The following is a 12,112-nucleotide window of genomic DNA, read 5'->3' as shown; positions in this document are numbered from 1 at the left end:
GTTCTGTTGTAGAAATGGTATTGTATATTTAATAGTAATGCACCAAATAGCATCAAGAGTCAAAACAAAACATTGGCAATAGGTTTATTGTTCACAACAGATACGAATCTCATTTGTTCACTCAAATTGCATATATCTCAGCCTTTCAACTTCCTAACATATTGTTATCATTTCAGCTATCACATGGAAAATGATCCATTCAAGTATTAAAATCGGTCAGATGCTCATTAGATTCCATTATTATCTTTGACATGAGACGTTTAATGGCTGCTAAATTGGAAAGTTATTGCTGATACATTGCACATATCTGCTCGAAATGCTTTTCTGTGAACTGAAATACAGCATGGACTTTCTCTAAAGGGCTACTGGTGAAAAAGTTAAACAAAACTGACTCCCTTCTTAATTTATTTCTTAAAGAGGAACCAAATCAATGAAGACGAACAGATATTCGGTTACTTGGAAACATAAAGATGGAAATTGGCGATATTTCCTGTAGTCCCCAAATGCAGCATGAGTACGGTGGGAGAGGCTGGTTTATTGACTCTGTCTGAGCTGCGGCTACCCTGTTGTAACCACCAGTAGAGTAGCACTCTGTCAGAGTTTAAGCAGCTGACAATATGTCAATTACGTGGCTGTCATTATGCGTATAGCTAGTATTTTACTTTAAGAATATGTCCGTTTGCAAACAAATTTCGTGTTGTCGAGCCAGTTTCTAGCCAAGCCTAGTTTTAGCTAGCAGTAGCTTGAGTTAGAAGATTGACAAGATAAACGGTCGAAGTTCCTCCGGAGTGAGATGGCTAATGCTAGGCTGACCAGAGGTAGCTTATGTAGCAAGTCGGCCGACTAAAACATGTAAATGTTAATATTTGCACAAGGACCGTAGATACATTGCATTTCATCCGGTCAGCCTATTTAAGAGTCAGTCATTAAAACGTCAAGCAGCAGCGTCTGGCTGCAGCTGAAACGGTCTTTGGTCCTGGCTGCACCGCTGGCCTTAGAAGTTAGCAGAAGGCTATCTAGCCACACGCCTGGCTCATCTACTAGAGTAAGTATTTAAACTCATTAAATATGTCATTGATAGCTTTTATCCGGTTTACCGTTGAAAGTGTACATAAGCCATAAAATTGGGGGGGTTCCCTAATTATTTACATTTGCATATTCAATTCGCACATTGTCAAATGTTAAACGTAAATTGGTGGGTGTGTGAGGTCTCTAGCTTTAAGTTATCATCTATTGGAGCTATAGCTAGCCATAGCAGCCAAGATCAGGGCCCTGATTAGTTTGTTCTGCAGCTAAGTTTGTAATATTTGTCCCGAATGTTAGCGTTGATTTGGGAGCATGTTACTCGACATAGCAACCATTGAGTGAGTTTTAAGCCCTCCATACCCCAACGGATAGCCTCTAGAAAGTACTGCAGTGTAAAACTACTCCAGTCCAGCATGAAAAACTCTACTTTACTAAAGGTATAAAGGTTTTAGAGTCACAATGTTCATAAAGCATGAAACCAATATTTGGTCCCTCTGACAGACATGTTGTCATAACTTAAAAATTTCAGATTACCATTATAATTGAATGGTACACTTCTGAATATGACACGCTTGGAGTAGTGACTTGACTACACACTACTCCTTGTAAGTATTAAGAATCCAAGTATTTTGAAACCACAGGCTTAAAACAATGTGTTCTGCAAAAAAAGTGCAAGTAACAGGTCATCAGTTGCTATGCGCCGGCCTTATCGTCAGCAAGTCTGTGTACCTCTAGATTTAGTTTGTCGTTTATATGATTAAATAGAATTTTTTTTTTTTTTTTTTTTTAACTTCCCCCATTGGGGGATGAATAAAGTCGTTTTTTTATTCTATTCTATTGTGTTCTTCTTGAAAGTAAGGGTAGAGCCAAAAACACAAAAGTTTAAATGTATGTCGGTACAGATTAATTCCTTATTAAACTTGCTTCCATTCTCATATGTTGCTGTCTCTGCTGTGAAATGGCTAAACGCTTCAGAAATTGTGAATGAACTTCAACCTTTTTATTTTGGAAAAAAAAAAAAACACAGATATGTCACGAACCAAATGTTGACCCGAACATTCTGACAGATGTGCGTGGCAGGATGGGGCTTCGTCGTAGACCTTTCCTGTTTTGTTTTTTTTACCAGTTACCACTGATAATTTTGAGTTGGGCTGCTTGCTCGCCATGCCATTGAGTTGGTATGTCACTCTTAGCTCTTGGGCAGGATTCATTCTCATCCTGAGAAATGACTTCAGCATCACCAAACCTGCTTTCGACTGATGAAATGAGTCTACTTATGCTTTTGCTGTAGAGGTAATGACTGCTTGTTTTCTTCAGGCAGTCATTTGAATGTTTGACATTAAACATTTGACCTTCACCAAGCAAAAGTTCCATCATCATCTCATTGCCCCATTCTGATTTCTGATTCGTCACGGAAAATAACTTCCATCCTATCACCCACAGTCCACGAGAGCTCCTCTTTAGCCCACTGTAACCTTGTGTTCGTCTGTGGCTTTTGGATTTAAATGCCATTTCCTTCCGCTTGCTTCGTACAGAACAACACAAACACTGTCTCCTGTTTTTGCTTGCTTGTTTTTCCTTTTGTTCCGTTGTGCATTTTCTGTTTTTCAAGGCATACGTCTTTCCTGATGCTTTCCCGTCTTGCTTAGTCGACCTTTTATGTTTATTTTAGACTCTGTAGTAGACTTTTGTTGACTGAAACAGCCAACATCTTTTGTCAGATTTCCAGTTGAATTTGTTTTCCTGCCTTTCGTAATCCTTTTCCCTGTTTGCACTGACGGCTCTCTTGTTTGGTAGCAACACCTCCTTAAGCGATGCATGCACGCTTTTTGAGCTGCACCGTCATTTGCGAATGTGGGTTTGTGCAGGTGTTTGTTTTAGAAATGCAAATTACGAGGTGATTCCATGTGTTTTTTTCCTTCACCTCATCTGAAAAAAGTATGCAAAAAATGTCGTAAATAAATTTTTAGGCATGTTTTTACGAAGCCAGGATGTTCAACGGTTAAACAAAATTGTTTTGTGTCGCATTAGTGCTTTACATTTTTACAAAATATAAAAGATTGCTTATTCCATAATGTTTGCATACTGGTATAAGAATGGGGGTTCAGTTCACTGTGCATGTAACAGTGCGGAGTGTATCTAAGCCCATCAAACACCCATTCTTGAGATTTCCTACTTACCACATTGTCTTTCTACTAAAAAAGGTTTTTTGAAAAACTTATGAAGGCACATTATTTGATGAGTCCATTTCAATGTGGCAACATCTGGGAAGTTGTGTAAACTTTTATAGCCTGTTTTATATCTAAGGATGGCTTCGCACATACATTGCCGTCTCTTCAGGGATGTTTCGGAGGGGGTAACAATCCAAGTGTCCTCAGCCCTCGCTTTAGACTTATTGTGGAGCATTCCTAGCCAGCTCCCTGATAATATATCTGGAAGGTCAGTGAGTAAGACAGTCGTTGAATGTAGCAGTTAATACTCCATAGCATTTACTCCCAAGTGTGTGTGAGTATTTGCGGATAGGAGGTCACTCTTCATACAAATTTTTTATTTTTTTTTGTCATGGTCTGCTTCCTCTGCGCTCTGTCCTGACAGACGCCATGGAAGCTTTTTTTTTTTTTTTTTTGCATTTCTAACTGCAGAACATTTTTACACTGTGAAACACATATGTGAGGAGCGGCTATGGACAAAGTCTGGACCAAATTGTCCACATGTTATTCTGAAAATCGCCTGTGTTCATGTGTGAAAACAGCTTAAGTGAAGTTGCTGGGTGCCCTAGTTACATATGAAAATGAAAGTGCGCCCAGTAATGATGTGGCCTGTGCATTTGATGATTGGTGGAAGAAAAACACCCAGAAAAAAACATTGATTCTTTTTTTTTCTTTTTTTTTATCATTTATTTAAATGTTCAGGTCTCAGTCTGTTATAGTACGGGCAGTTTTTCCATTTGATTGTCCAGAATAATTGGCATGGGCATAAAAAATGTTTACATTTACTAGTTCGGAAACAAAAACTTGCTCTTTGTCATGTCACCTGAAAATGTATGTTTGTCTTTTCGTTCCCTTATTTTTCATGCTTCTAATAATGTTTTGCATTTCAGACTAAGCATTAAAAAAAATCTTGGTGATAACCTGCCTCTACTTTGGGAGGCTGGGGAAACAGCAGTGGGCTGAATAGCTGCTGTCCTAAGAAGAGGATTTGGCGGTGTTCTTTGGCCACTAGTGGCGTTTATTTTGAAAGTATCTGGACAGGAAAGCGGTCAGAGAGAGGCGGGGATAATTTGTAGCAAAAATCCCAGGCCGGGACTCAAACCTGGGCCAGCTGTGTAGAGGACCTTCTCTGGACATGGGAATCCACATCAACCAGTTGAGCTAACGGGTGCCCCAAGATGATGATAAATGGAAAAAACAAAACATTTGAAACTTAACAGAATGACATCACATATATATATGTGTGTGTGTGCGTTAGAAAAATATCATGAGGATATACTATCAGAAAAGAAGTAGTGTGTGCAAGAATGTTTGATGGTGTTGGAAGATTAAAGGAAACTGCTACGAGATGCCGCCTATCTTGTTAGTTTAACACTGTGTGCTGAAGAATGCCTCCTATCTTTGCATGTTCTATCCTCTATATGAACCTTGATCTACTGAACAAAGAAGTCTTACATGATGTTATGATATTAACTACACTGTACTCATCTAACATAGACAGTGATAGAAGGGAACAACAGGAATGTCTCATGACCTTATGTGGCTAATGCTTCAGTAGTAGAAAGTATAACCATGTGTGGCTAATGTTTTGGTAGTAGAAAGCATAAATAGCAGAAGTATCAGCTTTGTGATATGTTGCGCTGACTTGTCTCTTCGCTGCAAGATTAAACCTTTGTGTTAACTGATTTCAGCGACGCTGAGCCTCATAGGGAGAATTTTCTTAATGGTGTCTGTTTGATATATGATTTATAACCATCACTCATGGAATTAGGTGTACAGATTTTATAACATTTTTCCCCCACAATGGCTCCTCTGTACTGCAGCTTTATGTTACGCTTTGTAACCCTATGCAACGGTTCATACCATGTTCCATGATCACAATATTAAGTTGATATGAGGATGAAGTACAGCTATCATTCATACTGACGTTTTGCTTTTTACTTTCTTCCATGTGGCTGATGACCTCCCTGCCAGCTATGGACACTGTGACTGACTCATGCCCTGCAGTGCACCAGAATGGGACTGCCCATCGGGAATCTCCAGACACAAGACCTGCCACTGCTGTTTTGAGGCTTCATTTTTATCACAGCAGCCAGGGAGCAGCTGACTCCAGCTTTCTCAGCTACCCACCTGGGGATTATGTGGCCGAAGAACTGTGTGTAGATGCAGCAAAGGCATGCAGTGAGTACTCAGACTGTACAAATCTGCATGAAGCAGCCCCATTTGTGCAGTTGATTCTAACTTTTAAGCATATTTCTCCTGATAAAGTTAATGCTTTTACCATTTGTCTAATTTTCTTTAATGTGTTTAAGTGTAAGGTAATTGGTTTTTATTTGCTGAGGTGTGTTTTATTTATTTGTTGTTGTTTTGTTTTTTTTGTCAATGTAAATGTGACATAACTAATTCACAGCAGGGTAATGTGGGAGTGAGTGTCTAGACTTGCCTGCATGTTATGTGTTTAATGGCAAACCACAACACAACTTAGAACATCTTTATTGAACCACCTGTGTGGATACTAAAAACAGTTTTCTCATGTATGTCCCGAGCTATAGTCCATTTTAGTACGTGGTATATTGTGGTCTCTTTTGTCACTTGACTTGTTAGTAGCTTGCAGAATGTCATGTGGTTTCTCATTCTTTGAATACTGCAGGTATATCCCCCATGTACTGCAGCCTTTTTGGCCTCTTCCGAGAACAAGACCGCATATGGTTTTCACCCAACCACATCTTCCAGCTTGATGATTCAGCCCCAGAAGATGTGTATTTCAGAATACGGTAGCATACATTATTTCCATCGGCTCTTGAATATTTAGTTTTCCAGATTCAAATTTGAATATCATTGGTATTCTGTTTTCTTTGATGCTCATTGCCACAGGTATTACTTCCCTGGGTGGTACAGTTGTGGCGCATCCAGGGCTTATCGATATGGAGTCCAAAAAGGGTCAGAAAGCCCTGTACTTGATGACTTTGTCATGTCCTACCTCTTCTCTCAGGTAAGCACCGTCCACATAACACCGTTTTTTGTTACTTAATCTGTTAAGAAATGGACTTTTTCTGTGGCAGTTTGGTATGTTGTCTTGAAGCTCACTGTTGTAGCATCAGAAAACCAGCAGTTCATATCCTTAATGTGCCACATCAGCAGTTCAATTTAGTTAGATTGCAAGTTGGATAAGAGCTTCTGGTTTTAAGCACTGCTCAGGTGCTTAGATATAACATAACTATGACAATTGTAAGTTTGTATTTTTTTATTTTTTTTCCTTTGTGTTGTTAACTCACTTCCTATGCAAACAAATGGAAAATGGAGCAGGTACTTTGAGTTAGTACAGTTGCAGAGGGGGCAACCCAGTCCCTGTTATAAATGCTGCTGCTTGCATACAGAAATACTCCTCAGTGTGCACAAAAGCTGAATATGTAAGCAAAATCAAACCACCTCTCCTTTGTGTGGTCTCAAAGACTTCCCGTGTGCTGCCATTCTCCAAATACGTCAATGGTTCCTGTCTTTGTCTTTGACAGTCAAAACTGCAACACAGATTTTTCCTCATACAAAAATAGCGCACCGAGTATGTGAGGCAGGCTCAGTACCTGACATGACAAAGCAGGAAGCTTCTCTGCACCCTCAAGACTTTGGAATGACCCGGGAGTATAAGATCTTAATAAATATATAATTCCCACACATGGCCGTGAAATCCATGTGCACAGATGGAATATCTGTGCCTTTTTTTCCCCAAGTCTGTGTGCACAGTTTACAAGTGTGTGGGCACGGATTTGTATGTTGGATTTCAGTACAGCTGCAGGAAAGTGGTTGTAAAAGGATTCTCTCTTAACAATCAATGGTCTACACTGTTTTCATGTCACCATTAAGTATGAGCTCTGTATGCTTCGGACCTCATCAAAGGTAGTACTACAAAATGTAACTGGTAGCAGGTAGAAAATATAAAAAAGAATGAAGGAGAGTTGAGTCGACTTAATGGACAAAGGTCCTCTTTTTTTTTAAATTTATTTATATATATATATATATATATATATATATATATATATATATTGGAATGGAATTTTTCTTTAGAAATTTTCTTCTTTTTTTTTTTTTTTTTTTTGTTTATTTATAATAGTGTAAATCACTCCAGTAATGAGACTGAAGTTGACCACAGCGTGAACTAAGGGATTATGTGGAATTAGGCCTGTGGGAATCTACTCTGTCTTGGGAAAAGCCTGAAAAGCAGTAGATTTTAGTATTTTGTGTTTCTCTCTTGGCTTCTTATTTGTCTAAAACCCTGTACTAATGATGAAATAACAGCTCAGATCAGGAAGAGAGAGGCAAGATCATAAGAGCTGTGTTCGAGAGGGGGGGCACAACAAAAAAAACAAAAACAGAATGACCACAATGCAAATAGAAAATATTGTTAGTGCATGTGGCTCCACTATCTAAAGTCAGAAATAAGCCTGGAGTTGACCTCTTGATGAACTGAGGGATTATGTGTATTTATGCCTGTGGAAATCTGCCCAGGCAGCTTGGGAAAAGCCTAAAAGCGAGAAGGGAAGCAGTGCTCGGGGAGTCATTTAGCACAATAGGTTTGCAGCCATTAAGCCAGTCCACATGCTTGCATTCACTCTGGGCAGATGTTGTTCTTATTTTTGAAAGGATTCGTTGGAATTCCTTACAATCTAATCGGGGGCTGAGCCTCTGTGTTTGAGATAAAGACAGGCTACTGTTTCTTGCACGGGCTTTGTCTCTGCATTTGGAGTTTACCCAACACCAGGAGCAATACATTTAAAGCTTTCTTCTTTTTCTTTTTTCAAAGTACAGTGATAACTGATAGAATTTGTGAATCAATTCTATTGAAAATGTCTGTCTTTCTTTATCTTTGATGCACAACAACAAAAATATGTCAGTTCAGGGATAAATAATAATAACAAAATATGCTGTGAAATAATATATTGTAGTTTAATTTGCGTGCCTGTGCTTACACTCGTTGCATGGTCAAACCAAAGCGAAAATTAATTAATAAATGGAGACCATGGAAAAAAAAAAAAGATCCAATGTAACCTTGTAGTTTTGGTCTGTTTAGTGTGTAAACTGACTTAATAAAGTCAAAACAAGAGTTGCAAACCTGACGTCAGATGGATGTCAGGTTTGTGAGGAAGGAAGGTCGTTCATTGCTTAGTTGTTGTTAACACCCATCCTGCATCATCTATCCTGTATAAACCTGCAGGGGAGAATGAAAACAAAGTGTGCTCCACTGACTGTAAGCAAGCCGCGTAGTACCTACTCCAAGTTGTTATTTATCCACACTTGAGGTCACAAAGAGTTTAGGAAAATGGCGAGGAAGCGAGTATATCTGAGTATCTTCATGAGAGACAAGGAGGGATAAATGGAGTCTGTAAGAACTGTAGCATGATGAATAATTAAATTTGGATCTCATTTCAATCTATCAGGTGTCACACATTGGCAGTTCACCTAAGCCATGCCATAGTTTTCTCAAAAGCCAATGAAAGAAAATGTTGTGTGTGTTCAAATATGAAGGGTTTCTCATGCTTGAAAGTTTAAGAATACCATGTACAAACACATTTTTAACTGTGGGCCTGCTAAAATATCTCATCCATGCAAAGAATTCAGAAATTGGTATAATTCACATGTGAGCCCAAGGTTTAATGGATATTCTGCCAAATGATATTAAAATATGGATGAAAATATTTGCTCTGACAGTCCTGTTCACATGCATCTGCTTAAAGTGTGATCAGAAGTGTTCGCGTGTTGTAACAACCGCATTTCTGTCTGCAGTGGAGGAGTGACTTTGTGAATGGTTTGGTGAAGATTTCCAACTCCCATGAGACACAGGAAGAATGTCTTGGTATGGCTGTGCTGGACATGACGAGAACAGCTAAGGAGAGGCAGATGTCCCCTCTGGATATCTACCACACTATAAGGTACTTAAACAATAAGCTACTATTCATTTGACTTGTTGAAAATGATCTGAAATTAACACAGTCTAAGCACTAATAATTGTTTAGGTAGGGTACCAAAAGAATGCTTAGTAAGTATTGTAAATATATATTTGTTTAATTTTGCACAAAGGGCAGTTGTTATGTTCAGCCTGTGGTTCTTGTTGTGAGAATGTCACAATATGAGATGTTCAATAGAGTTGAGACATCAGGCACTGTGCTGATACAAATATCTGCTGACTCTCTTCTAGTTACAAGTCCTTTTTGCCTAAAGACATGAGAGCTCAGATCCAGGACTGCAATTTCTTGACACGAAAGCGAATCCGCTTCCGTTTCAAGCGCTTCATCCAGCAGTTCAGTCAGTGTCGGACAACCGTCCGCGATCTTAAGCTTAAGTATCTCATCAGCATTGAGTCACTGGAGAAAGCCTTCTACACAGAGACCTTCCAGGTCAGAGAACCGTCCAGTGGACAGCTCGTCATCCTGGTCGCGGCTGACGCTGGAATACAGTGGTGTCGAGAGAAATTGAAAGATTCTGACCAGGTTTGTACCCGTCATTAGATTATTGTTGTCTATCTATACATTATACTGTTAAACAGACTTTTGCTTAGAGCAGTATGACCGGAGTGCTTCACTGTGAGCCAGTGTTAATTTCGTCAGCATTTTTTAATTTAGTCTTAGTCTTAGTCACAATGTCGAAAATCAATTTTAGTCTTAGTCAAATTTTAGTCAACACTGTACATAATAGAACTTCTCCACACACTGCTTCTCTTTTTAACATATATCACACTGTACAGAATAAAAAACTTCTCCACACACACACACACACATTAGCTAGTTACCGGTAGGTTGATCATGACTGGCTTTACAACTATACCCAATCAATTTCAACACAACGTGCATCTAAGTTCGACTACTTTTCGGTCAGTATTTGCCACTCATAGTAGCTAGCTCTGGTCTGGCGAATCTACTACCATATTTTACTCGCCAAAATATTCTGATCAACACAACACAGGCAGACGTGTATTTGTCATTATCCCACTGTCCGAACACACTACGCTAACTGTTATGATTCTGACACACTTCTGATCATGTTAACGTTGAGTGCTGTTCACCATGCTTGTCAGAAAATAACCAATTCAATATAATGATCAGTCATGACCAATGTTTCCAAAAGCTTCTGTGCGTAAAAGCATCTCTCTCCAATTGTTTTGATATGGGCGACAAATAACACCCTCAGAGTGACGCTGTCAGAGCTAGTTAGCTAACTAATGTTCTGTGGGACAGGCGCCGTGCAGGACAAACACGGCAACAGCGCGTAATCTTACAAATTAATTATAAACAATTACATTTTTTAAGGTCCATTCGTCCATGGCTTGTAAATTTCGTCTTGTCTTAGTCTCGTTAACGAAAATAATTTTTTATTTTCTGGAAGCAATTTTGTGCGTCATCGTCACGGGAAAAAGGGGCGTTGACGAAATTAACACTGCTGTGAGCCTTCATTTCCTACATCATAAACGTACAAAAACAATCCAAGAATACACGAAATAACAGTGTATAAACTAGTTAACCAAATTCCTATAATGTCACCCAAAGAAACTTCTCACATATGACATAAGAGTTATGTGAGTTGAACATAATACAAAACAGCCGAATTAGGTCCCAAAGCATGTCCAAATTCTTAGGATTAAATTGTTATCACTATTACACCTCCAGTTGCTGTTGTTTTGTTAAGAGAAATGTTATATAAGTAGAAGTATCCTTTTTATGTCCTTTGCCAGGAGCTGCAGACTTTGTGTGACTTCCACGATATCACTGACGTCAGCATCAAACAGGCCAGCAAAGAGGGCGCTGCAGAGAGCCGGATCGTCACCATCAACAAGCAAGATGGCAAAAATCTGGTGATTTCTCCATATAAGCGTATTTCTGCATCACTTGTCATCAAAGCAAGCCCTGAAACCACAGGTTTCTTCCTTCTCTGACAGAATTCTGTGGATGTTGGCTGTTCTCATATGCTTGTTCTTATATTTCAGGAGCTCGAGTTCCCCAGCCTGTCTGAGGCCCTCTCCTTTGTTTCTCTCATCGATGGCTACTATCGACTGACCACAGATGCACATCACTACCTTTGTAAAGAAGTGGCACCTCCTAGACTTGTTGAGGCCATCTCTGCCCATTGCCATGGCCCCATTTCGTAAGTAAAGAGAACTGGGTCAGGATTTTCTGACAGGTGTTCGCAAATGCACACTGATTTGTAAATCGACAATTTAAAACACGCAGGACTCTCAAGTTTGCTTTGAATGTGAGATAACTTCAACTTTTTACACACTTTCATGCCAAGAAATTCCTTTTTTGTTCACACTGTGAAAAGCAAATTCTGAACTTGTAATGTCGCGGCATAAAAAGAGGGAAAAAGGCACTTCAAGTGTTGCCAACGATGTGATTATACACATCAACCTGATTGAGATCTCACCCCCACAGCAGCAACACCTCACTCTGCCTCTCCCAAATGTAGCTGTGCCTGTGAACTGTGTGAGACATCCTGTCGGTTCAGACTTTCTCTCTGGGACATCATAGTACGTCTAAATGTAGCCAAAATCTTTCTTCTTTTTTTCTCTGATGACAGTGATTCTGATATATGCGGTTTATCAAAGCTGAATCGCAGTTTTCAAACGTTCTCGGAGTAACTAAAAGTCTACATTTTGTGTCAGTTAACCTCTTTTCAGTAAAAACTTCAGATCCGTTTTGCAGCCTGATTGGGAATTCGGCTATATTGATATCCTCTAAATGTGAGCACAGAGAGAACCGAAGATCTAAAAGCCTGGACGTGTGTACCCTCGGCACGTGTTACGTTTCTGCAGCATAATTCTGTAACCGACAGCAGATATCCTGCATTGTGATCAAATTAGCACCATGTTTTGGCACATTTTTCTTTAAAAA

The 12,112-nt window shown here is 39.3% G+C and overlaps 1 protein-coding gene across 1 annotated transcript in view; it reads left to right on the top strand.

Moving 5' to 3' along the window:
• Positions 1-554: 554 nt before the first annotated feature.
• The window catches only part of jak2b (Janus kinase 2b), a 33,646-nt gene continuing 22,088 nt past the window's right edge, over positions 555-12,112 (top strand). The window contains exons 1-8 of the mRNA XM_075467484.1: positions 555-1,045; positions 5,211-5,417; positions 5,887-6,010; positions 6,111-6,228; positions 9,015-9,160; positions 9,427-9,718; positions 10,957-11,076; positions 11,209-11,366. Of these exons, the coding sequence (XP_075323599.1) occupies positions 5,213-5,417; positions 5,887-6,010; positions 6,111-6,228; positions 9,015-9,160; positions 9,427-9,718; positions 10,957-11,076; positions 11,209-11,366 (1,163 nt within the window). The 5' untranslated portion in view covers positions 555-1,045; positions 5,211-5,212. The remainder of the gene's footprint in view (positions 1,046-5,210; positions 5,418-5,886; positions 6,011-6,110; positions 6,229-9,014; positions 9,161-9,426; positions 9,719-10,956; positions 11,077-11,208; positions 11,367-12,112) is intronic.

Source organism: Odontesthes bonariensis, chromosome 6, assembly GCF_027942865.1.
Source record: "Odontesthes bonariensis isolate fOdoBon6 chromosome 6, fOdoBon6.hap1, whole genome shotgun sequence".
Taxonomy (NCBI): domain Eukaryota; kingdom Metazoa; phylum Chordata; class Actinopteri; order Atheriniformes; family Atherinopsidae; genus Odontesthes; species Odontesthes bonariensis.
Note: the sequence above shows the minus strand (reverse complement) of the source record. Positions and strands in the feature narration are given on the sequence as shown.